We start from the raw sequence: 27,901 nt of genomic DNA, 5'->3' as shown, positions 1-27,901 counted from the left end.
CTTCTAATGTGGTGACAGAGCCTCTTTAAACCGGCAGTGTAAAAAAATTAACTGACAAGGGAAAGTTCTCAACATATCCCAGATTACCTATCTATGGGATTGCAGGTAAGGTACTGTAGTGTGAAATACGAAAGAGAAGATGATACACCTCTCCCCAAATACTTTGCGAATTGGGGCACGTTTTATATCAAATGCAGGTCTGCATATTCCTCTGTGCATCTCAAATCTGAGAATCGATATTTTATAGAATAGGCCAACAATACTCCGTCCTGGAAAATCCCTATTATGGAGACTTCTTAGAGACTGACCAGATGTGATATTGTTGTGCATGTAACTTGTTGCGGTCCTCTATGCAGAGATCTCCAATGCTACTATAATGTAGATGGGATTTGTGCGTTTACATTAATGCATCTTTATATCTACAGCCGAGCACAGAGGATGAGGACAGTTGGAAGAAGTTCTGTTTGGGTGAGAGGTTATATTCTGATCTGGCAGCTGCTCTAAATACTGAAAATCGAAACCCAGGGATTGATTATATAAAGGTAAAATCCTATGTCAACTTTTATTTCTTCAGACTAGAAGGTTGAAGATAGTGATGTTGGTAAATGCATGCATAGCTGCTGCATGCAGCAGTTTGATAGAAAACGCAACTCAGGCTTTTTTCACACTGCATTTGCAGTGTACATCGGTGGTATATGTCGTCTCCTATTATAACAATATATACTGTTTGGTATGTTCTTTTTTTGCAGGATGCCTCTGTATTGAATAGTGCAGTTGACTACCCTATTCAATACCTTTTACTTGTTCGCATACTCTGAACAAACAGATGTTGCCAAGTTTATCTTGACTGTTAAATTGCCGCAGCGTAATATCACACAACAAAAGCCATTGAAAAAGTCAAGTTGGTTTCTTAACACTGAATTTAATGCGTTAAAAGAAAAGATAAAGATGGTTACATATGTACACTGCAAGCACAGTGTGAACGCAGTTTTAGATTGCCATTCTATTCCCGACAGGTGTAGACGTTCACAAGATCTTTTGGCTAGAAACCTTACCACAATATCCTGTTCTCTCTCATATCTCGGACAGAGGAATCAGAGCAAAGACAACTAGTTACACATTTGTTACAAGAAGTATTCCTGATTTTTAATTATCTTATTCTAATCCTTAAATTTATCTAAAGAAAAGGCAAAACAAAGGACTTGTAAATAGAAAATTTCAAATGTAGCAAAAAAAACAAAACTGTAACCAGTTCTTTACTTGCAATTACCGATTTAACACCTTAATGACGCAGCCTAGTTTGGGCCTTAAGGCTCCGAGACCATTTTTCAAATCTGACATGTCACTTTACGTGGTAATAACTTTGGAATGCCTTTATTAATTCAAGCGATTCTGAGATTTGTTTTCTCATGACACATTGGACTTTTTTTCCGGTAAAAATTGGTTGATACATTCAGTGTTTATTTATGAAAAATTAAAACATTTAGAGAACATATTCAAGAGTTGGCATTTTTCTTAATTTAAATGTATCTGCTTGTAAAACAGATTAAGGGGGAGTTCACACAGTTTTTTTTGACGTGGAAACAGCGTCAGTAAAATGTGCCAAAAAACATCCGAAAATGCCTCCCATTGATTTCAATGGGAGGCGGAAGCATTTTTTTCCCGTGAGGGGAAAAAGGGACATGCCCTATCTTCGGGCGTTTACGCCTCTGACCTCCTATTTTGTGTGTGTGTGTGTGTGTGTGTGTGTATATATATATATATATATATTTTATGCTCACGTCGCACAATGGCGGAATTTTGAGGCAGATTTTCCTCCTGAAAAAAGCTCTGTGTGAACCCAGCCTTATGCCACACAAAATAGTTACTAATTTAACATTTCCCATATGTCTACTTTATATTTGCATCGTTTTTTGAACATTCATTTATCTTTCTAGGATGTTACAAGGCTTAGAGCATAAGCAGCATTTTCTCATATTTTCAAGAAAGTTTCAAAAGCCTTTATTGGGGTTCAGTTCAGAAGTGGCTTTGAGGGGCTTATATATTAGAAACCCTCAACTTTATAAGCTGGACCCCTCCAAATATTCAAAGCTGCATTTAGAAAGTTTCTTAACCCTTTAGGTGTTTCACAGGAATTAAAGCAAAGTGGAGATGCAATTTGAAATTTAATTTTTTTTGCAGAAATTTAATTTGAATCCATTTTTTTCTGTAACACAGAAGGATTTACCAGAGAAACGCAACTCCATATTTATTGCCCAGATTCTGCAGTTTTTCGAAATATCCCACATGTGGCCCTAGTGTGGTAATAGACTGAAGCACATGCCTCAAAATCAAAAGAGCACCTAGTGGATTTTGGGGCTTTCTTTTTATTAGAATATATTTTAGGCACCATGTCCGATTTGAAGAGGTCTTGTGGTGCCAAAACAGTCGCAACCCCCCCAAAAGTGAACCCATGTGGCAAACTACACCCCTCAAGGAATTTATCGAGAGGTATAGTGAGTATTAAGACCCCACCGTTTTTGTCTTTTCCTGCTCTTAGGGAAATTAGGTTGTGAAATTAAAAATCAAATTTTTCCGATAAAACATGCACATTTTTACAGGGAATAAAGGTGAAAAAGCACCCCAACATTTGTAATTAAATTTCTCATGTGTACGGCAATACCCCATATGTGGTCATACTCTGCTGGTTGGACAAACGGCAGGGCTCAGAAAGGCAGGAGCGCTATTTGGCATGTAGATTTTGCTGAATTGGTTTCTGGGCGCCATGTCGCAATTGCAGAGCTTCTGAGGTAACAGTAGTGTGGAAACCCCTAAAGTGACTCCATTTTGGAAACTACACCACTTGTGGAATTCATTATAGTTTTCATGGGGTACATGTGACTTTTTGATACGTTTTGGGCGTGATGATTAAAAAACAGCAATTCTACTAAAATATTTTTTTTATTCCTTCTCTTTTATTTTATTTTTTCCAGCGTTCAGCATGCGCTATAAATGACATTCACTTTATTCTGCGGGTTGATACGGTTATGGCGATACCATATGTACATAGGTTTTTATTATGTATTCTATATAATACGGGCACCCTCTCTTCCAGCAGATATTTTTGGCCCTACTGATTCCCTAATTCAAGGGCCTTGATAAATGTTCCCCTCGGTCCTGCACAACTGGATATTTTTATTTCCTTACTTATTGGAGCCTTAACCAATACCATTTTTTTCATAGACGTAGCGGTTTGAGAACTGTTTGTTTGCTGAACGAGCTGTAGTTATTATTGGTACAATTTTGGGGTACATGCGACTTTTTGATCCACTTTATCCTATTTTTTGGGGAGGCCAGGTGACCAAAAAACAATTCAGCAATTCTGGCATATTGATTTTTTTTTTTTTTTTTTTTTTTTTTTTTTTAATTTTTTTTTTTTATATACCGAGTTCACCATCCGTCATAAATTACATGTTAACTTTATTCTGCGGGTCAGTATGATTCCGGCGATTCCAAATTTATAGCAGTTATATTTTACAACTTTTTGCACAATAAAATTAACTTTTTATTAAAAGAATGTGTTTTTTCTGTTGCCATGTTGTGAGAACCATTACTTTTCACATTTTTTTCGTCGATGGAGCTGTACGATGGCTTGTTTTTTGCAAGACGGGCTATAGTTTTTATAGGTACCAATTTTGGATACATGCAACTTTTGATCACTTTTTACTCCAAGTTTTGTAGGACAATGTGACCAAAAAACAGAAATTCTAGCATTGTTTTTCTAGGGTTTCTTTTATTTTTTTATTTTTTTTTACGCCATTCACCGCATGAAATAAATAACAATGTTTTATAGTTCAGGCCATTACAGTTGCGGCGATGCCAAATAATAAAGGACTTGATAAGGACGATTGTTTTAGTTTATTACTTGAAACTTTTATTTTTTACAACTTTTTTTACACTTTGTTTTAGTCCCACTAGGGGACTTGAAGGTCCAACTGTCTGATTTATTTTCTAATACATTGTACTACCTATGTAGTGCAATGTATTAGATCTGCCAGTCTTTCATTGACAGCAAGCCGATTAGGCTTCGCCTCAGGCGGGACCTGATCGGCTTCCGTAATGGCAGAGTAGGAGGCCATTGTTATGCCTCCTGCTGCCATAGCAGCAGTTGGCAGCCATGCGATCGCATGCAGGTCTGCCTACTTGCTGCCAATCACAAAGATGCAGCGATCGAAAGATTTCGATCGCTGCATCTAAGGGGTTAATGGCAGGGATCCGAGCTAGCTCCGGTTCCTGCCGTTACTGGTGGGTGCCAGCTATAACATACAGCTGGCATCCACTGCTGATGACGCTGGCTCAGCTCCTCAGCCAGCGCCAACTTGCTGTCGGCTACGGAGGCCTTTTAGGCCCCAACTCTGGGCAGAGCCTGTAAGGCTTCTGTACTAGGCAGACTGGGAGGCCAGTATTGGGCATCCGGTTGCCATTGCATCCACCGGCCCACTGGCAATTTCATTGCCGGGGTGGCGATGAGCTGCAAACATCGCTTTTGACCGCTGCATTTAAGGGTTTATTTGCGGGGATTGGAGCTTAATTCTCTTTAGAGAATGGTGTCAGCTGTAACATACAGTCGACACCCAGGGATGATGGCACGAACCCGACCTCTGAGCCCGTGTCATCCATTTGTCGTAAGTTTACGATAAATTGTGGGAAGCACTGACTTTCCATGACTTCTGCTTACGACAAAGGTCAGGAAGGGGTTAATTAAAAGGACTTGATAAGGGAAAGTGCGAGTTGAACTTTTTATTACTTTAAAACTTTTATTTATGTTTTATACCCAAAAAATGTTTGTGTCCCATTACATACGTAGTGCAGTGTATTAGAGCTGTCATCTACTCACTGACCGCAAGCATAGTGGGTCCTGCCTTTGTCAGGACCTACTAGGCTTCCGTAGATGGCATAGCCGGAGGCCATTGTTTGTGATTCTTAATTACGCAGCCTAGTTTGGGCCTTAAGGCTCAGAGGCCATTTTTAAAATCTAACATGTCACTTTACGTGGTAATAACTTGGAATGCCTTTATTAATTCAAGCGATTCTGAGATTATTTTCTCGTGACACATTGGACTTTGTTAGTGGTAAAATGTGGTCGATACATTCTGTGTTTATTTGTGAAAAATAGCAATATTTTTAGAAAATTAGCATTTTTCTGAATTTAAATGTATCTGCTTGTAAAACAGTAATACCACACAAAATAGTTACTAATTAACATTTCCCATATGTCTACTTTGTTTTGCATAGTTTTTTGAACATTCTTTTATTTTTTAGGATTTTACAAGGCTTGGAATGTAAGCCGCGTTTTCTCATATTTTTAAGATAAATTCAAGACTTCTTTTTTTTTTTAAGTGGCTTTGAGGGGCCCATATATTTGAAACCCTCAAACACCCCATTTTAAAATCTGCATCCCTCAAAGTATTTAAAACGCATTCCGAAAGTATTTTAACCCTTCAGGCGTTTTACAGGAATTAAAGCAAAGTAGAGGTGAAATATACAAATTTTATTTTTCTTGCCAAAATTCAATTGTAATACATTGTTTGTTTTCTGTAACACAGAAGGTTTTACCCAAGAAAGGAAACTCAATATTTATTGCCCAGATTCTTCCGTTTTTAGAAATATCCCACATGTGACCCTAGTGTGCTAGCAAAGGCCTCTCCTTTTTTTGTTTTGTTTAGAATATATTTTAGGCACTATGTCCTGGTTTGAAGAGCTCTTGTGGTGCCAAAACTATGGAACCCCTCCCCTAAAGTAATTCCACTTTGGAAACTACACCCCTAAACGAATGTATATAGAGCTATAATTACCATTTTGACCCCACAGTTTTTATGCTAAATGTATTTGAATTAATGTGTAAAAATGAGAATTTTTTTTTTCCTGGGGAAAAAGGAATAAAGGAGAAAAATGACAGACAGCCTTTTTTTAATATATAAATTAAATTTTTTGTGTCACTATATGCTGAGAGCCATAACTTTTTTTTTTTTTTTTTTGGGCAAAAAAGCTATGGAAAGGCTTGTGTTTTGCGGGACGGGCTGTAGATCACTTTTTTTTTTTTTTTTTTTAAATTCTGTTTTGGGAGGGGTGGTGACCAAAAAACAGTGATTCTGGAATTGTATTTTATTTTACAGTGTTCATCATGTGGGAAAAAAATAACGTGATATCTTTATAATTTGGGTACTATTTGTAAAATGTTCAATTTTTTTTTCCTTTTAAGTCTTATTATGGGAAAAAGGTGGTTATTGATTTTTTTTGTCTTTTTTTTTTTTTATTTGAAACTTTAATTTTTTATTTTTTATTTTTTTTTACAACATTTATAGAAACTTTAGTTTAAACTTTTTTTGTTGTTGACCCACTAGGAGAATTGAAGGCCTGATCTCTATTCTAATATTAAACGGTGCTTCCTTTTTGGGCCCTGCCGTGTGCACACTAAGGACACATTGTGGATAATTTTGAACACGACAAACAGGGTGATACATTTTGGGGTACATTATCTCATGTTCGCTTTCCAAGAAATCTGTCCTTAAAATTACACATTTGTGATAAAATGGGAAATACAAATTTTTTTTTTTTCACCTGCTTTGCATTAATTCCTGCAAAAACTGTGGGGTCAGAATACTTCCTACGCTGTAGTAATGGTAAGGCTGGGTTTACACTACCTATTTTCAGGCGTAAACGAGGCGTATTATGCCTCGTTTTACGCCTGAAAATAGGGCTACAATACGTCGGCAAACATCTGCCCAGTCATTTGAATTGGTTTGCTGACGTATTGTGCAGACGACATGTAATTTACGCGTCGTCGTTTGACAGCTGTCAAACGACGACGCGTAAATGGACTGCCTCGGCAAAGAAGTGCAGGGCACTTCTTTGCCGCGTAATTTGAGCTGTTCTTCATTGAACTCAATGAAGCACAGCTCAAGATTTAAGAGCGTCTCAGACGGCTCGCAAAATGCGAGGAGGAGCATTTACGTGTGAAACGAGGCATCTGTTAACAGTCTGTCTTTTCACATGTAAATGCCTCTCATCGTGTGAACATACCCGAACTCTTTTTTGCAGCCAGAAAAATTTTGCGTCAATCTGCGCCGGGTTTTTTTTAAAGTGGTTTTGCTCCACACGCGTTTTTTTTTTTTTTTTGCTATTTAACAGACGGAATAACCGCGAGTGCTTTTAAATCTCCCTGCTCTCAGCTGCCAGACGTAGCTGAGAGCTGGGGGCGTCCCTGCTCGACCGGGTGAGATCGATATTCGTATCGATCTCACCCGTTTAACCCTTCAGATGCGGTGCGCAATAGCGTGCACTGCATCGGAGTGGTTTTTGGAGAGACGGAGGGAGCTCAATATGTTGTGCCCAGTTTTTGCCACTGAAGACAAATACCTCATAAAATGTTGAACGGGTTCTCCCGGATATAAAATATCATATATGTGGACGTAAGCTGGTGTTTGGGCATGCTGTGGGGCTCAGAAGGGAGGGAGCGCCATTTGGCTTTTGGAGCGCAGAGTTTGCTTGGTAACTGATCTGTTTGGGGTTTTGCTGGTATCTCAGTTTATGATGTGGGGGTATGTGTAAATTGGGCAGAGTACATCAGGACATAATAAGAGGGTATAATAATTCGGTAAATAAATAATAATCCGCAGATATGTGGCCAATGTCACACTGATAAATGGCGCCCGATCTTATCAGCTTTTGGACACTGCACAATTTCTGTCGCTATATTCTGAGAGCCAGAACTTTATTTTATTTTTTCTTCACCGGAGCCGTGCGAGGACTTATTTGTTACGGGACAATCTGTAGTTTTCATTGGTACCATTTTAGGGTACATGTGATTTTTTTTTTTGATTTTTTTTATCACTTCTTATTATTTTTTTGGGCAAGCAAAGTGATAAGTGCGCTATAAATAACATTTTACTTTATTCTGCGGGTCGATACGATTACGGCGATACCAGATGTATATAGTTTTTTTTTTTAATGTTTTGTGGCATTTGCGCAATAAAATCACTTTTCGATAAAATTATTTATTTTTTGTCGCCATATTCTGAGAGCCATAACTTTTTTATTTTTCCGTCAAAAAAGCTGTGTAAGGGCTTGTTTTTTGTGGGACGGGTTGTAGTTTTTATTGGTACTATTTTAGGGTACACGCGACTTTCTGATCACTTTTTATTCTATATTTTTGGAGAGTTGATGACCAAAAAAATAGTGATTCTGGCATTGGCTTTTTATTTTTTTTGCGCTGTTCACCGTGCAGGAAAAATAATATTATAGTTTTATAGTTTGGGTCGTTGTGAACGCGGTCAAATATGTGTACTTTTTTTAACATTTTCATTTTTTTCCTATAATAAAAGACATATTATAGGAAAAAAAAAATATTTTTTGTAACTTTTATAACTTGTTTTTACACTTTTATGAAACATTTTTATTACTTTTATTTTTTACTTGTTTTACTTGAAGACTGGCAGCACTGATCGCTGCTATAATACATTACACTACCTAGGGTAGTGTAACGTATTCTAAACTGTCAGTGTGACGCTGAGGGTATGTGCACACACACTAATTACGTCCGTAATTGACGGACGTATTTCGGCCGCAAGTACCGGACTGAACACAGTGCAGGGAGCCTGGCTCCTAGCATCATACTTATGTACGATGCTAGGAGTCCCTGCCTCTCTGCAGGACAACTGTCCCGTACTGTAATAATGTTTTCAGTACGGGACAGTAGTTCCACGGAGTGGCAGGGACTCCTAGCATCGTACATAAGTATGATGCTAGGAGCCCGGCTCCCTGCACTGAGTTCGGTCCGGTACTTGCGGCCGAAATACGTCCGTCAATTACGGACGTAATTAGTGTGTGTGCACATACCCTGAGAGTCACACTGACAGGAAGCATATGAGGACCGGCCTCCGGCTGGTTCTCATAGGCTGCTGTGCATGGCAGACCCGGGGGCCGTTGTATGGCCTCCGGTTCTGCCTTATAACTGACTGCAGCACCCGCAATCGGTCCCCGGGAATGTTTGTTGTAGCAACAAACTTTCCAGTTCGTTGCTACAACAAACTTTCCCTGCGATCACATGACCGGGACCTGAATCAATTAGGTCCCGGTCATGTCTCCGGGACCAGAGGCAGGGGATAACAGCGCAATCCGGGTGTCAGCGCTACTCTGAGACACCCGGATCGCGCTTTTAGCACCCTCCGTGAATTCACGTCTGCGCTGCACGGAGCCCAGCAAATGCCGACGTGAATTTACTGTGGGCGGTCGGGAAGCGGTTAAAGTCCCCTAGTGGGACTAGTAAAAAAAATTTTTAATACAGTTAATGAAAAAAAAAATTTGAAAAAGAAAAACCCACTTTTTCCCCTTACAAACTGCTTATAGTATTAAAAAAACTAAAAGTAAAAAAGTTACACATATTTGGTATCGCGGCATCCGTAACGACCCCGACTATAAAGCTATTAAATTACTTAACCCGCACGGTGAACGCCGTAAAAAAGTACGGAAAAATTGCTGTTTTATGTGAATCCTGACTTTAAAAAAATGTGATTAAAAAGTGATCAAAAAGTTGCATCTACTCCAAAATGGTACCAATAAAAACTACGTCTTCGCCCCAAAAAATCCCTCATATAACTGCATTGGCGAAAAAATAAAAACGTTACGGCTCTTCAACTATAGAGACACAATACCAAATAATTTTGAAAAAAAAAAGGGTTTTTACTGTGTAAAAGTAGTAAAACATACAAAATCTATACAAATTTGGTATCGTTGCAATTATAACAACCCGCTGAATAAAGGTATTGTGTTATTTATACCACATGGTAAACGGCGTAGATTTAGGATGCAAAAAAGAGTGGCGAAATTTCAGTTTTTTTTCTATTCCCCCCCCCCCCCAAAAAAGTTAATAAAAGTTAATCAATAAATAATATGTAACTCAAAATGGTGCTATTAAAAAATACAACTTGTCCCGCAAAAAACAAGACCTTATACAGCTATGTCGACGCAAAAATAAGTTATAGCTCTTGGAATGCGACGATGGAAAAAGTAAAAAATAGCTTGGTCATTAAGGTCTAAAATAGGCTGGTCATTAAGGGGTTAACACCTTTAGGACACAGCCTGTTTTGGCCTTGTGGACACATGATTTTTTCAAATCTTACTTGTGACTTTGTGTTAATATTTTCAGAATGCTTTTACCTATCCAAGCGATTCTGAGATTTTCTCGTGACATATTGTACTTTGTTAGTGAAAAAATTTGGTCGATAAATTCAATATTTATTTGTGGAAAACGTCCAAATTTTAGCAAAAATTAGCAGTTTTCTAAATTTAAATGTATTTGCTTGTAAAACAGATAGTAATACCACACAAAATACTTACTTGTTAACATCCCCCATATGTCTACTTTATGTTTGCATCGGTTTTTTTTCCCCACTTCCTTTTATTTTTCTAGGACTTTACAAGGCTTAGAACTTTAGCAGCAATTTCTCATATTTTCAAGAAGTTTCAAAAGGCTATTTTTTCAGGGACCAGTTCAGTTCTGAAGTGGCTTTGAGGGCCTTCTATATTAGAAAGTCCCCATAAATCACCCCATTTTTAAAATTGTACCCCTCAAAGTATTCAAAACCACATTCAGAAAGTATTTTAACCCTTCAGGCGTTTCACAGGAATTAAGACAAAGTAGAGGTGAAATTTACAAATTGCATTTTTTTTTGCCGAAATTCATTTGTAATAAAAAAATAAATCTGTAACATGGAAGGTTTTACCAGAGAAACGCAACTCAATATTTATTGCCCAGATTCTGCAGTTTTTAAAAAATATCCAACATGTGGCCCTAGTGTGCTAATGGACTGAAGCACTGGCCTCCTAGTGGATTTTGGGGCCTCCTTTTTTTAGGAATATATTTTACGCACCATGTCAGGTTTGAAGTGGTCTTGTGGTACCTAAACAGTCGAAACCCCCCAAAAGTGACCCCATTTTGGAAACGACACCCCTCAAGGCATTTTTCTAGGGGTATAGTTAGCATGGAGAAAAAGCACGCCAACATGTGTAAAGCAATTTATCCCGATTACGGCAATACCCCATATGTGGTCATAAACTGATGTTTGGACCCACAGCAGGGCTCGGGAGGGAAGGAGCGCCTTTTGGATTTTTGAGCGCAGATTTTGCTGGATTGGTTTTCAGTGCCATGTCTGGTTTGCAACACCCCGGAGGGACCAAAACAGTGGAAACCCCCAAAAGTGACCCTATTTTGGAAACTACACCCCTCAAGGAATTTTTCAAGGGGTATAGTGAGCATTTTGACCCCACAGGATCTTTTTTAGAGCGAAGGTGACCAAAAAAAAAATACGATTTTGGCGTTTTAAAATCTTTACTACTTACAGCGTTCACCGTGCGCAATAAATTACGTTTTACTTCAGTCTGCGGGTCGGTACGATTGCGGCGATACCATATGTGTATAGTTTTTTTTTTTTTTTTTTTTTTTTTTTTTACGTTTTGCAGCGTTTGCACAATAAAACTACTTTTTCTATAAAATTTATTTTCTGAGACCCCCTATTCTGAGCCGTAACTTTTTTTTTTTTTATTTATTTTTTTTCGTCAAAGCTGTGGGAGGTCTTCTTTTTTGCAGGACGGGTTGTCGTTTTTATTGGTACTATTTTGGGGTAAATGCGACTTTTTGATCACTTTTTATTCTATATCTTGGGAGGGGTGGTGACCAAAAAATAGCGATGCTGACCGTTTTCCGTTTATTTGTTTGCAGCGTTCACCGAGCGGAAAAAATAACAGTTTCATAGTTTGGGTCGTTACGAACACGGTGATACCAAATATGTGTACTTTTTTTAACGTTTTAACTTTTTTTTCCTATAATAAAATACTTATTATAGGAAAACAAAAACTTTTATTTTTACACTTTTCTAAAACCTTTTTTATTTAACTTTTTTTTTTTTTTTTTTTTTTTTTTTTTTTACGTTTTTTTTTTTTTTACCTGCAGCTCTTATCGCTGCTAAAATACATTACACTACCTAGGTAGTGTAACGTCAGTCACTCTGACACTAAGGGCTTATTCGGATGAACGTATAATACGTCCGTGCTACGCCTGAGATTTTCACGCGCGTCGCACGGACCTATATTAATGAATGGGGTCGTTCAGGCTGTCAGTGAATTTCACGCAGCGTATGACATGTCCTATATTTGGCCGTGCTTCACGCAGCATTCACCCATTGAAGTCAATGGGTACGCGCAAATCGCGCTCGGCACACGGAAGCACTTCCGGGAGCCGTGCGTGATTCGAGCAGCAGCAGCAGCCCTTGTCGCCGACAGTGTGCATCTCCAGAACAGGACCCCCTAAACCATGTTCAGCCGCTCTGTGTTGCGGCGGAATGAGGTGAATTCCGACCATGAAAGAGGTTATATGGTTGAGTTACGTAAACCGTGTAGCTCGCAGGCTACGCTGCTTACGTAACTGCCATTCACTACTATGGGAGTTACGGAATCGGCGTAGCTCAGCAAGCTACGCAGTTTACGTAACTCGCGACCATATAACCTTTTTCATGGTCAGAATTCACCTTATTCAGCCGCAACAGAGAGCGGCTGAACGGGGTTTAGGGGGCCCGTTCTGGAGATAGGTATGGGTCTCAGAGGTGGGACCTGCATCTATCTGACGTTTGATATATCCTCATGGAAAACCCCTTTTATTTCCTGTGAAATGCCTAAAGCAGCGGTCCCCAACCTTTTTTGCACCAAAGACCAGTTTCATGCAAGACAATTTTTCCACAGAATGGCGGGGGTGGAGGGGATTATACACATTAGAAAACACCATGCAGTCTGCAATTATATGGAAATTAAATCAAAATGAACGCTGAATTAGTTGCGGAAAGTTCGCAGCATAATACAGTAGCAGCAAAGTGGATGAGGGAGAACAAATGTCATCCACACGCTGTCTAAATAGTGAGCGGAACAAACTCAAATTAACGTGCAGAGCTTTATTCTGCAGCATGTCAATGGTATTTGCGTAATCGCTGCTTATTTATTACGGGTTTTTCACATTTAATTAAATGACGAGGTAAAACCCGCAACAAATAGTTGTTGCGTTTATTGCAGTGGAATCTAAGCGATTCCGCCGCAAAAAACACAATTTTGAAAGACAAAAATATACTTATCCTTAAGTCTGTGTTTCTTTCTCCAGGCCAGCCTCCTGGGATGACGTTTCATAAAACGTCATCCCAGGAGGCCAGCCTGCTAGCAGGCTGGCTGAATGCTCCAGGATTCCAGGCGAAAAAACTGCACCACAGTATGGTGCGGTTTCTAGGACGGAATTCCCTGCGGCCAACGGGGGGGGGGGGGCGGATACACAGTGTAACTTTACCAAGCGTGTCCAGCCTTGTATCAAATGATCCGCGGCCCGGTGATTGGGAACCACTGGCTTAAAAGGTTAAGAAACGTTCTAAATGCTGTTTTGAATGCTTTGAGTTTTTAAAATGGGGCAATTTATGGAGGTTTCTAATGTATGGGACCCTTAAAGCCACTTTAGAACTGAACTGGTCCCTAAAACAAAATAGGCTTTTGAAAACTGAAGACATTTCTGCTAAAAGTATAAGCCTTGTAACATCCTAGAAAAGTAAAAGGATGTTCATAAGACATTGCCAACAAAAAGACATATGGGAAATGTTCACTAGTAACTATTTTGTGTGGTATAACGATTTGTCTTACAAGCAGATACATTTAAATGTAAAAAATGCTAATTTTTGCACATTTCTCTAAATTTTGATGTTTTTCACAAATAAGCAATGAATGTATCGACCAAATTTTACGTCTGACAAAGTACAATGTTTTACAAGAAAACAATCTCAGAATCTCTTGGCTAGGTAAAAGCATGCCGCCACATAAAGTGACATGTCAGATTTGAACAATGAGGCGCTGTCAGGAAGGTCTTAAGTGGCTGCAGCGTGAAGGGGTTAAAGATTTTCTGTTAGGAATGAAGAATTTTAACATTCCAGATGTGTTTGGGAAGCACTTATAACACTGTATGACAATAAGCAGTTAGCGCTCTTATAAAGTTAACAGCTATTGGCCAGTGCGCATTTGGCTGGCAGCCATCCTAAAGACGACCTGTCACTGCTCCTAACGTGTTTATTATAGTAAATACTTGTATTTCCCATGAAATTGATGGATAAATTCACAACTGGGTGCTACAATTCCCTTTTGCCAAAGGGGTGAGTCCCTAAAAGGGTGTCAGCACTGATTGGACAGTGTCAGCCTGTGTAAGGACACGCCCTCAACTGATAACATCCAGCGGTCAGTTTATTCATACATTTCTAGGAGAAATAACCGAGGAACAGCACAATTCTAAGTAAAGATGCGCCAAACTTATTTAATGGGGAATACAATTATTTACTAAAACAGACATGTCAGGAGAGGTGACAGGTCCTCGTCAAGTGTATGGCCTTGCTTTAATAAAGTTGCTTTGGATTGCCCATTGCGATTATCTTTTTGTTCTATCATTCCAGGTTGGCTTCCCTCCTTTGCTGAGCATTGTCAGTCGAATGAGCCAGGTGAGACGATTACTCAATTGTACATAACTCCATTGTCTAATACAGAATGTGAGAAAAAAATCTCATGTTTTTGAGGAAAATGCTCAAAAGAAATCTAAAGCTTTTACAGTTTGGAGTCTTGGCATCAGTGCTACTGTAATTTAACCCCTTCCCGCAATTTCACGTAACTGTACGTGATGGGATGCGGTCTGTTCCCGCATTTCCATGTACAGTTACGTGAACGCTTTAAACTGTCGCCGCACCGGGATGTGCGGTGACCGTTTAAAACAGACGGCTAGCAGCTGAGGATGCTGGCTGAGGACCAATCACAGCTGTCCTCGGCCGGCGATCGCTATGATTTGTCCATCAGTGCAGATGGACTGCCGTATTTCCAGAACTGGAACACTGTCAAAGTCAAATTAAACTGTGATTGGTCCAAGACAGCCTAGTAACAGGGGATGCCGGCCGAGGACCAACCAGAGCTGTCCTCGGCCGGCGATCGCTGTGACTGGTACATCAGTGCTGATGGACCAATCACAGTTTATTATGACAGTTGGAGAGGGGAGTTTAGTGTAGTCTCCGTCTCTGACCGCTTCACTTCTGTCAGGGAAGCTATCAGAGAAGGAGCTACTGTTAGATAGATTATAAATTAGTAATTAACCATATAAATTAACCCCTGGATCACCCAGCAGCCAATCTACTGTGCCCTATGCAGGTGTCCTGTGCCCTATGCAGGTGTCCTGTGTCAATCACCAGCCATCTGTACCACAGTACCCTTGGTGCCCTATAATAAGACTGGTAGCCTCGTGCGCTGCATCCAGCCCCCCTGTGCCGCATTCAGGCTCCTGTGCACCAAGACGTCTGTTACTGCCCAGCGTTTAAAATAAAAAAAATTAATCCCGTCATTGACTCGCCACCCTCCTGTGCTTGATTGCCGCCAATCAGCCTCATCAGCACTCTGCCACCAGTATCACCTGTGATCCCTGCAAATCACTGCCCACCTGTAAATATCCTGTGATACCTGCAAATCACTGCCCAGTGACGTGTGTGAAAAGTGAGGCGTAAAATAAATTCACCCCTTCATTGTCTCATCGCTACCGTCCTGTATTCTGCGCCTAATTGGGACATACCAAACTCCATCCACCTGCGTTTGACACCTGTTACCCGGGAGTTTTTGTAGATAGATTTTAAAAAATACCTTGGTTTTAGGGAATTAGTTATTCTATAAAATAAAAAATCACAAAAAAAACTAAATAAAAAAACAATTTTTTTACGTTACTTTCAACGCCAGTGACACTTTCTTACTAAGTTTACAGAAGACAGAACAAATGACTAAGCGTCTGTATACTGCCAAAGAGGCATGTGCCATACTCTTTGAGGACTCTGATTCTGGTAGTGGGGAAGAGGTGACCTTTTTAGTGTCCTCTTCATCTAGTGACTCATCTACTGATGAACCGCCACGTAGGCGTCAGTAGTGCACAATCGCAGCCCAGTACAGCTGACTCCACATTGATCCCCGCAGATAATTTTGTGCCCCAGGTGCCTGAATTCACTGCGACTCCAGGCATCAATATAGGTTTCAGTGAAATGAACTATTTCCAACTGTTCGTCACTGATGACCTTGTAAATTTGATTGTGGCACAAACTAACTTATATGCCCAGCAATTTATTTCCCGCAATCCAAATAGTTTTTATGCCAGGCCCCAAAAATGGACCCCCACAAACCCCACTGAAATCCGCAAGTTCTGGGGACTTCTATTGAGTAAGGGCATTACCCAAAAACCCACGATGCGTTCCTATTGGAACAGAGACATCCTTTATCATTCCCCTCTTTATTTTCTTGCCATGCCCAGGACCCATTTTGAAATGTTATTAACATTAATTCACTACAACAATAACGATGAGTGCCCACCCCAAAACGCCCCACTTATGATAGACTGTATAAAGTTAAGCCAGTAGTTGACCACTAGAACTTAAAATTCAGTCAGGCCTATACGCCCCAAAAATGCCTAGCAGTGGACGATTCCCTAGTCCACTTTAAAGACAGATTACACTTCCTCCAGTACCTGCCCAATAAAAGGGCTAGGAATGCCGTGAAGCTGTATAAGGCCTGTGAAAGTGTGTCTGGGTATACACTGCGCTTTCGTGTATAAGAAGGGAAGGATTCGAAGATCGAGCCACCAGAGTTGTCCCCCTGTCTTGGGAAGAAGTGGGAGGATAGTATGGGATTTGCTCCACCCCATACTAGACCAAGGATACCACATGTATGTGGACAATTTTTACAATAGCGTCCCCCTCCTAAAGTGCCTTTCTGCCAGGGGCACACTAGCATGTGGCACCATTCGGAGAAATCAAAAGGGTCTCCCCAAGTCCTTTATAGAGCAGAAACTGCGCCGTAGGGAAAGCAGGGCTGTTTGCTCCGAAAATGTGATGCTTGTCAAATATAAAGACAAGCGTAATGTCTTTGTTTTGACCACACTGCATGCTGATCGATCCACCCCAGTTCCAGTCAGAGGAGCCACAGAGCAGACCACCAAGCCTGTGTGCATCCAGGACTATAACCAATTCATGTGAGGGGTGGATCTTTCGGACCAGGTACTGCAGCCCTACAGTGTCCTAAGAAAATCGAAGGTGTGGTATAAAAAATTGGCGGTATACCTCACCCAAGTGGCACTCTATAACGCCTTTGTTCTCTACAGAACAGCAGACAATACAGGGAAATTCCTGGGATTCCAAGAAAAAATTTATTAAAAAAATGATTTTTGGAGACCAGGCAGCAGTGAAGGTAGCAGCACTTCTGGGATCTCCAGAATAATACATGGCCAGCATTTTCCAGGAGTACAAACCCCCCCCCCCCCCCACAAAGAGAGTGCTCAAGCAGAGGGATTAGGAAAGACACCACTCACTACTGTATGACCTGTCCCTCTAAACCAGGCCTCTGCATCGGAGAATTCTTCCGTTTTTATCACACCTCTGTTGATATTCGTTAAATCTAATTTTTACTACTCCAATGACATCACATCCATTCCATTTATTTCTTAAATACCCCCTGGGCATTTATTTTCCAAATTAATTTGATATCTCAATAATACCACACCCGCCTCCCCCACCCCCAAAAAAAATACTAATTCCCATTATACCCCTAGATGAATACTGTGCTTTGAAGGGTGCAATTTTATTACATGAGGCATTTCTTGAACTTACTTTGTTCTGGAGCCTCTGCAAACATAAGGTGTTGCTTAAAAATCATCCACGTAAAAAGTAGGCCCTAGAAACCTACTGGAACTGTGTAAAAATCATATATGGAGTATTATTCAGCACAAGATCCAAAAACAAAATGGTAGGCCTTCCCTTCTGAGCTGTACAGTATGCCCAGGCAGCAGTTAATGGCCACATATGGGGTATTGGCCTTATCCGGAGAAATTGCAAATTGGGGTTCCTTTTTTTTTATTTTTTTTTTATTTTTTTATTTTTTTTTATTACCACTGTATAAAAGAAAAATTTGAGGATAAAGCAGGATAAGCTTTATTGGAGAAAATTAAATTCTGCATTTTCACGGCTCAGTGTTTATAACTTCTAAGAAGCACCTTTTGAGTCAAAATGTTCACTACACCCCTAAATAAATTCCTTAAGGAGTGTAGTTTAAAAATGGGGTCACTTCCTGGGGGTTTCCACTGTACTTGTACCTCAGTAGCTCTGCAAACGCGACATGGCACCCGAAAACCTTTCCAGACAAATCTGAGCTTCAAATAGCTCTACTTCTCTTCTGAACCCTGTCGTGGGTCCAAACAGTTATTTAACCCCACACATGGGGTATTCCCGTAATCGGGAGAAGTTGCTTTACAAATTTTGGGTTTCTTTTTCTCCTTTATTCCTAGTAAAAATTAAACATTTTTACGTTTTCTCAGAAAAAAAGTCGATTTTCATATTCACTGTCGAATTCTGCAAAAAACTTGTGTGGTCAAAATGCTAACTATACCACTAGGAAAATTCCTTGAGGGGTATAGTTTCCAAAATGGGGTCACTTTTGGGGTGTTTCCATTGTTGTGGTCCCTCCAGGACGTTGCAAACGCGACATGTCACCGAAAACCAATCCAACAAAATCTGGACTCCAAAATCCAAATGGCGCTGTTCCTCTTCTGAGCCCTGCCGTGGGTCCAAACAGCAGTTTATTACCACATATGAGGTATTCCCGTAATCGGGAGAAGTTGCTTTACAAACTTTGGGGTTCTTTTTCTCCTTTATTCCTTGGGAAAATTAAAAAATTCTATGTTCCGAAAAAAGGTGGATTTTCAATTTCACAGACTTACTCCAATAAATTTCGCAAAAAACCTGTGGGGTTAAAATGCTAACTACACCCCTCGATAAATTCCCTGAGGGGTGTAGTTTCCAAAATGGGCTCACTTTTGGTGGCTTTCCACTGTTTTGGCACCACAAGACCTCTTCAAACCTGACATGGTGCCTAAAATATATTCTAAAAAAAGGAGGCCCCAAAATCCTCTAGGTGCTCCTTTGCTTCTGAGGTCCGTGTTTCAGTCCAAGAGGCTACTAGGCCCACATGTTGGATATTTCTAAAAACTGTAGAATCAGGGTAATAAATATTGAGTTGCAATTCTTGGCTAAAACCTTCTGTGGTACAATTTTTGTTTTTATTACAAATGAATTTTGGCAAAAAAAAAATGAAATTAGTAATTTTCACATCTATTTTGCTTTAATTCCTGTGAAACGCATAAAGGGTTAAACTTTTTGAATGCTGTTTTGAATACTTTGAGGGGTGCATTTTTTAAAATGGGGTGATTTATGGGGACTTTCTAATATATAAGGCCCTCAAAGACACTTCAGAACTGAACTGGTCCCTGTAAAAATAGCCTTTTGAAATTTTCTTGAAAATGTGAGAAATTGCTGCCTTGTAACGTCCTAGAAAAATAAAAGGATGTTCAAAAAATTATGCAAACATAAAGCAGACATATGGGGGATGTTAACTAGTAACTATTTTGTGTGGTTTTACTATCTTTACAAGCAGATACATTTAAATTTAGGAAAATGCTAATTTTCACAAATTTTCGACAAATTATGGTGTTTTTCACAAATAAATACTGAATTTATCGACCAAGTTTTTTCACTAACATCAAGTACAATATGTCACGAGAAAACAATCTCGGAATCCCTTGGCTAGGTCAAAGCATTCTGGAGTTATTACCACATAAAGTGACACATGTCAGATTTGAAAAAATAGGCTGTGTCCTGAAGGCCAAAACAGGCTGTGTCCTTAAGGGGTTAAAAGAGAAACCATGTTAATAACCTTAAAAAAAAAAAAATCCTACTGATTTAACCTCTAGATAAATCCTCTCACTACAACGCCCTAAACCAAATTATAGAATGGGGTATGAATAACAACGCGGATAGGAGAATCAGCTCTACAGACATCCGAGAACTATGCAAGTGGGATTTTTAAACTAGATCTATTAGGGTATGTTCACACGAGGGCGTCCGTAACGGCTGAAATTACGGGGATGTTTCAGCCTTAAAACATCCCCGTAATTTCAGCCGTAACGGCATGTGCAGACGCTTGAACGCCGCGTCCATTACGGACGTAATTGGCGCTGCTATTCATTGGAGTCAATGAATAATGGCTCCAATTATGGCCAAAGAAGTGACAGGTCACTTCTTTGACGCGGGCGTCTATTTACGCGCTGTCATTTGACAGCGGCGCGTAAATTACGCCTCGTGTGAACAGACAAACGTCTGCCCATTGCTTTCAATGGGCAGATGTTTGTCAGCGCTATTTTCGGCGCTATTTTCGGACGTAATTCGGGGCAAAAACGCCCGAATTACGTCTGTAATTAGTGCGTGTGAACATACCCTTAAGGCTATGCGTTCTAATGCTGAACCAGCAACTTTGTCAGGCCATGAGTTCTAAAGAGAACATGTACAGCACTTATAGTGAGACAATAAGTGTTAAAAGGGGTGGGGTAATAGCGGGGTTCACTGGCTAGTGTCACCCACTATTACTACTGCCTTTATTATCAGGGTCACTAGGGTTATGCCTAGTTCCCCTACCTTTTCCTTATACTAACATCGATCTAATTGCTTTTGCTGCTACTCATGGGAATAAGACCGTACAGTAAATGGTAATATTTATTAACCTACAGTAATCACTCTCCTATATAAACTACAGTAACTAATCACCGTACAGTATAAACACGGTATCACAATCCTAATTATACCGCCACCCACTTACCTAAACATCCATAGAAGTTACTTAGGTTACAATACACATAAGTTACTTGTAATTCTCACACGCTTACTATCTCTGTCCTACTCCCTCCTAATATAACTTTCCCTATACACTAAGGGTTAATACGGGATAATGAGGAACAATGGGTTTCTGTGTACCTGGGGATGTGCAGGTCAAGGGATTAACTCGGGGACTGCAAGGGGTAGTAAGGGTTAACTCAGGGCAGCAATGGTAAACAGGGGCACGAAGGGTTACTCTGGGATAGGGGAAGCAAGGGTTAACAGGGACAGACAGGGAGAGTTGGAGAGTTTAAAGTGTAGCCATAGCTACACTGATACTTAACATGTTGTTTGTGGAACGGGAGCAGAGGCAGGAGCCGTAGCAGGAGCAGTTTGTTAGAGGAGAGCGGTGAGGTCCCAGCTGGAGAGGTGAGCTTCATTGGTGGTGTTGTGGCGAGACCCAGCTAGCTCCAGCTGCTGATCGTACCGACGCAGGGCTATTTAATCCTGCCGGTACGCTCGCAGCGGGGAACGAGTGGCGCTCTCCCCCGGGTAGCATGGGTCAGCATGGTGATAATGTATCACCAGCCGACTCATGAGCACCCGCGTGAGAGTTGAAATGGAGAAAGGAGATAAAACTATCCCCTGTCTCCATGGTTTCCAGACAAAGCAGGGCAATTCTAATTGTCCTGCTTTGTTTACCACCGTATTCATGACCAGGACTGTGTTTCTACAGCCGTGGTTCATGAAGCATTATATGTAATATATTTGTGTGTGTGTGTGTATATAACACACACACACACACACACACACACACACACACACACACACACACACACACACACACACACACACACACGTGTGTGTGTGTATTATATATATATATATATATATATATATATATATACATATACACACACGTGTGTGTGTGTGTATATTATATATATAGTATACACACATATAATATACGCACACACACACACATATATATATATATATATATATATATATATATATATATATATATATATATATATATATATATATAGGGAGAGACATAGAACACAGCAACGGCACCAGGACTTCAGAGTAGATGAAAGCAAAAAGTGGATTTATTCACCTCAATAAAGCAACGTTTCGGTTCAACAGGAACCTTTCTCAAGCCATAACAAACTAAACAAAGTGTCAGGTATTTATAGGAGGAGTATACATAAATTGACAATAACACAATTAAATGCATAATTCCATCAAAACATATACATAAAAATGTGTCAGTTATATAAAAAGACATACAAAAAAAGTGTGCATAGTTCTTCCACTGTAAAACATATAAATATAATGAAGTAAATATAGACAGTGTAGTGATAATCAAACAAAGTGCTGTACATTAAAGTTTAAAAATAAAGTAAAAACAAAGTATTGTTAAATTTTAAAAAAAATACACCTTCACCTTTTTTACAATAAACATTAAAATAAAAAAATGAAATAAACACGGCTTTCATTCACTTATTAATGTGAGGCATGAGGTGCGATGAATTTACCCTCCATGTTCCTCACATTAATAGTAATTAACCCCATCATGTACCTCGCACATTAACCCAATATGACTGAGAAACATGATGGGATTAATTACTATTAATGTAAGGCGCGTTCAAAATTCATCACACGTCGCGCCTCACATCAGAAAACGGAAGAATTTTTTTTTATTACTGTTGGCAAAAGTATCGAAATTGGTATCGAATTCGCAATTCTGGTATCGTGACATCCCTAGTCTACATATTGTCTACACACAGGTTGTGTGTTACCTTGTGAGCCTGCAGTCCGGTACACAGGCTCCCGGGATGCACGGAATCCGCCACGGATCTGAGGGAAGCCGGTATTAGCCGCCAGGGAACATCTCTGTAAGATGCTCTGGCCCGCCCTTTCCTCTCATTCCCTGCCTCTCAGATCTCGCGCGATGAAGCAGCCTATCTGCGCATGCGCGAGTTCAAAGAGACAGAGAGTCCTGGGTCCTGCCGCCGATGGCCATAGTGAAGCACTCCTGCACGAAATGGTGAGTATATCTTAAATTCTATATTTTAAGGGTAAAAGTTGGGGGTCGTCTTATACGCCCAGTCGTCTTATACGCCGACATATACGGTGTGTGTGTGTGTGTGTGTGTGTGTGTGTGTATGTGTGTGTGTGTGTGCGCGTGTGTGTATTAATATATATACACACACACACACACACACACACACACACACACGTGTGTGTGTATATTATATATACATATGTGTATAATATATATATATGTGTGTGTGTATATTATATATATGTGTGTGTATATTATATATATTATACACACACACACATACATATATATAATATACACACACATATATATAATATACACACACACACATATATATATATATATATATATATATATATATATTATACACACATATATATATATATATATATATATATATATATAATATACACACACATATATAATATACACACGTGTGTGTGTGTGTATAATATATATATATATATATATATATATATATATATATCACAGTCCAATGGTAGATGAACACAGCACTCCAATGGTTTCCAGAAAATCAGGCCATGTGCTCGTTACCTGGGGGTGAATCAATTCCCCAAAAGAATAGGGAGAGACATAGAACACAGCAACGGCACCAGGACTTCAGCGTAGATGAAAGCAAAAAGTGGATTTATTCACCTCAATAAAGCAACGTTTCGGTTCAACAGGAACCTTTCTCAAGCCATAACAAACTAAACAAAGTGTCAGGTATTTATAGGAGGAGTATACATAAATTGACAATAACACAATTAAATGCATAATTCCATCAAAACATATACATAAAAATGTGTCAGTTATATAAAAAGACATACAAAAAAAGTGTGCATAGTTCTTCCACTGTAAAACATATAAATATAATGAAGTAAATATAGACAGTGTAGTGATAATCAAACAAAGTGCTGTGATTAGGGGCAATTATGGATGATTGGAAGCAGGCAGAGTGTCAACTGCGCATGTCCCAAGATGGCGCCCACACCGGATATTAAGTCCGGTGGAACGCATCTGGCAACAAATCCCCACTGCGCATGCGCCACATCGGAACATGCGTTCCACCTCTACTGCGCATGCGCCAGCCGGGATTTGTAAATCGTGCAGAGCAGAGATTACTAATGTTAATAACAAAACTGTTATTTGTCATGGTCCACACGATATCGTGGATTATAAGGTTCAACCCCAAAGAGTTATATGGGTTTTTGAACCAAATTTCCACACATCGAGAGATTAAATAAAGGGAGCTGCAAAGACACTACTAATAGTGTACTCTGGCGCCCCCTACTGGTAAAAACATAAAGTTGTATGTCATAATGGGTCACTATAATTAACTATGATCGCCAATGGGGCAAAAAATAGAAATATTGTGCTATAAGGAAAGCTAGCACTCAAACAGGAATATGGCATATTCCCACGTGAATGTCACCTTCAAGAAGAAGCGCATCTGTCTAAATAAGACAGTATGCGTTGAATATTGATGCTGCGCCCACATTTGAAAAAAATAAGACATAGATACAAATACCAAAATGCAGATACGAACATCCACAGTATAAGGACCATAAAATCCAAATATATAATTCTCTTCGACCCGTGTTATTTTTAATAAGCCATCTCATAAGGCTCAGTACATATATAGTCCAAACATGACTTTGACATTTTTATAAATAGAAACAAGAAGACTTCTGCCGCTTTCCAATCTCTCTCAAAAATTGCTTGACATGTGATTGTGTATCTGAAATATACAAGAAGAAAATACACAATATATATAAAATCAGATATAAAAATGTATGTTAGAGGGAGGTCAAAATAGGACCTCAAAAAACATACATCAAGAACACAAAATTACACCTTTGGGAACGTCAACCAATCATATCTCTATCGATCTTGGGGAGAGAATAGATGGCCCATCCTTATCTCAAATATGTGGACCACAGGGATATTCTATATTCAATCCCTTAGGAGACATGGTCTCTAATTTAAAAATCCACTCGAGCTCTTTTCTTTTAAGCATCCGACCCCTATCACCACCACGTCTCAGCTGAGGCACAGAGTCAATGACTCTGAATCTCAACTGTGACAGGCTATGTCCCTTCTCAACAAAGTGTCTCGACACTGGTAGATCCTGCCTTTTAGTCTTGATGTTTGATTTATGGTTTCTCAACCTGAGACGTACCTCTGTAGTGGTCTCACCCACATAGTGGAGCCCACATGGGCAGCTCAACAAATAAATGACATATGAAGACTGACACGTAAAGAAGCCCTTTATGGTAATTGGCCGACCAGTTTGTGGGTGATTAAACACACCCCCCTTAATCATATTGTCACAGATGTTACAACCAAGACATGGAAAACATCCATGTTTCGGAGGTGCCAAGAACATTTGATTTTTCCGATGTGACCCAATATCGGCCTTGACTACACTATTTTTGATGGTTTTGCCTCTCCTATACGCCATCATAGGCCCTTCCTGGAATTCAGTAACCTTCGGAAAGGCTCTCTCTAACATCTTCCAATCTCTCCTCAGAATCCCACCAATTTGTGGGCTTAATGAGGAGAAAGTGGAGATGAAGGGTAAGCAGACATTCTTGTTCACAGCCACCTGACCAGCGAGGAGATCCTGTCTATCCAGTAGTTCAACCTTCCGTCTATTAAAATCCAACACATAGTCCGGATAACCCCGATCAGAAAATTTTTTGCACATTTGGTCAAGTCTTGGCGATAATTCATCCTCCTGACTAACCACCCTCTTGACTCTAATTAACTGACTGTATGGCAGTGATTTCAGCAGCGTGCTTGGATGGCTGCTGGTGAAGTGCAAGAGATTGTTTCTGTCCGTTTTCTTAGAGAACAGATCCGAAACCAATCTATTATTGACAATGGAAATTCGAGTATCCAAAAATTCAATAGAACATGTAGAAAATGACATCGTAAATTGAATAGTGGAGTTCAAACCGTTAAGAAATGTGACAAATTCCTGTAGTTGACTTATTGAGCCAGTCCAGATGAGGAAGACATCGTCTATGTATCTCCACCACCGCAGTACATGACTGAAGTGGTGGGACACATAGACAAGGCCCTCCTCAATCCACCGCATGAAAATGTTGGCATATGTGGGGGCCATATTGGACCCCATTGCCGTTCCTCTCTTCTGTAGGTAAAATGTATCACCCACCAAGAAATAATTTTTTTCCAAAATGAATTTCAGTAATGATCGTACAAACCCAATTTTATCCTCAGAAAAGCCAGATTTTTCCAAATAGAAAAGCGAGGCATCAATACCCTCCTGATGGGCAATTGAGGTATACAGACTGCCCACATCAAGGGTAACCAGAACCGGAGAACCAGAGAATTCAGGATATTTTAATCCCTGACCGGTCGGTTCTGGTTACCCTTGATGTGGGCAGTCTGTATACCTCAATTGCCCATCAGGAGGGTATTGATGCCTCGCTTTTCTATTTGGAAAAATCTGGCTTTTCTGAGGATAAAATTGGGTTTGTACGATCATTACTGAAATTCATTTTGGAAAAAAATTATTTCTTGGTGGGTGATACATTTTACCTACAGAAGAGAGGAACGGCAATGGGGTCCAATATGGCCCCCACATATGCCAACATTTTCATGCGGTGGATTGAGGAGGGCCTTGTCTATGTGTCCCACCACTTCAGTCATGTACTGCGGTGGTGGAGATACATAGACGATGTCTTCCTCATCTGGACTGGCTCAATAAGTCAACTACAGGAATTTGTCACATTTCTTAACGGTTTGAACTCCACTATTCAATTTACGATGTCATTTTCTACATGTTCTATTGAATTTTTGGATACTCGAATTTCCATTGTCAATAATAGATTGGTTTCGGATCTGTTCTCTAAGAAAACGGACAGAAACAATCTCTTGCACTTCACCAGCAGCCATCCAAGCACGCTGCTGAAATCACTGCCATACAGTCAGTTAATTAGAGTCAAGAGGGTGGTTAGTCAGGAGGATGAATTATCGCCAAGACTTGACCAAATGTGCAAAAAATTTTCTGATCGGGGTTATCCGGACTATGTGTTGGATTTTAATAGACGGAAGGTTGAACTACTGGATAGACAGGATCTCCTCGCTGGTCAGGTGGCTGTGAACAAGAATGTCTGCTTACCCTTCATCTCCACTTTCTCCTCATTAAGCCCACAAATTGGTGGGATTCTGAGGAGAGATTGGAAGATGTTAGAGAGAGCCTTTCCGAAGGTTACTGAATTCCAGGAAGGGCCTATGATGGCGTATAGGAGAGGCAAAACCATCAAAGATAGTGTAGTCAAGGCCGATATTGGGTCACATCGGAAAAATCAAATGTTCTTGGCACCTCCGAAACATGGATGTTTTCCATGTCTTGGTTGTAACATCTGTGACAATATGATTAAGGGGGGTGTGTTTAATCACCCACAAACTGGTCGGCCAATTACCATAAAGGGCTTCTTTACGTGTCAGTCTTCATATGTCATTTATTTGTTGAGCTGCCCATGTGGGCTCCACTATGTGGGTGAGACCACTACAGAGGTACGTCTCAGGTTGAGAAACCATAAATCAAACATCAAGACTAAAAGGCAGGATCTACCAGTGTCGAGACACTTTGTTGAGAAGGGACATAGCCTGTCACAGTTGAGATTCAGAGTCATTGACTCTGTGCCTCAGCTGAGACGTGGTGGTGATAGGGGTCGGATGCTTAAAAGAAAAGAGCTCGAGTGGATTTTTAAATTAGAGACCATGTCTCCTAAGGGATTGAATATAGAATATTCCTGTGGTCCACATATTTGAGATAAGGATGGGCCATCTATTCTCTCCCCAAGATCGATAGAGATATGATTGGTTGACGTTCCCAAAGGTGTAATTTTGTGTTCTTGATGTATGTTTTTTGAGGTCCTATTTTGACCTCCCTCTAACATACATTTTTATATCTGATTTTATATATATTGTGTATTTTCTTCTTGTATATTTCAGATACACAATCACATGTCAAGCAATTTTTGAGAGAGATTGGAAAGCGGCAGAAGTCTTCTTGTTTCTATTTATAAAA

General features: G+C 39.9%; 1 protein-coding gene across 4 annotated transcripts in view; it reads left to right on the top strand.

Moving 5' to 3' along the window:
* GEMIN2 (gem nuclear organelle associated protein 2) overlaps window positions 1-27,901 on the top strand; it is a 160,660-nt gene that overhangs the window by 43,076 nt on the left and 89,683 nt on the right. For all 4 annotated transcript variants that reach the window (XM_075844680.1, XM_075844679.1, XM_075844677.1 and 1 more), the window contains 2 exons: window positions 426-542; window positions 14,505-14,549. In XM_075844680.1, the coding sequence (XP_075700795.1) occupies window positions 426-542; window positions 14,505-14,549 (162 nt within the window). The remainder of the gene's footprint in view (window positions 1-425; window positions 543-14,504; window positions 14,550-27,901) is intronic.

Source organism: Rhinoderma darwinii, chromosome 12 (genome assembly GCF_050947455.1).
Source record: "Rhinoderma darwinii isolate aRhiDar2 chromosome 12, aRhiDar2.hap1, whole genome shotgun sequence".
NCBI lineage: Eukaryota > Metazoa > Chordata > Amphibia > Anura > Rhinodermatidae > Rhinoderma > Rhinoderma darwinii.
Note: the sequence above shows the minus strand (reverse complement) of the source record. Positions and strands in the feature narration are given on the sequence as shown.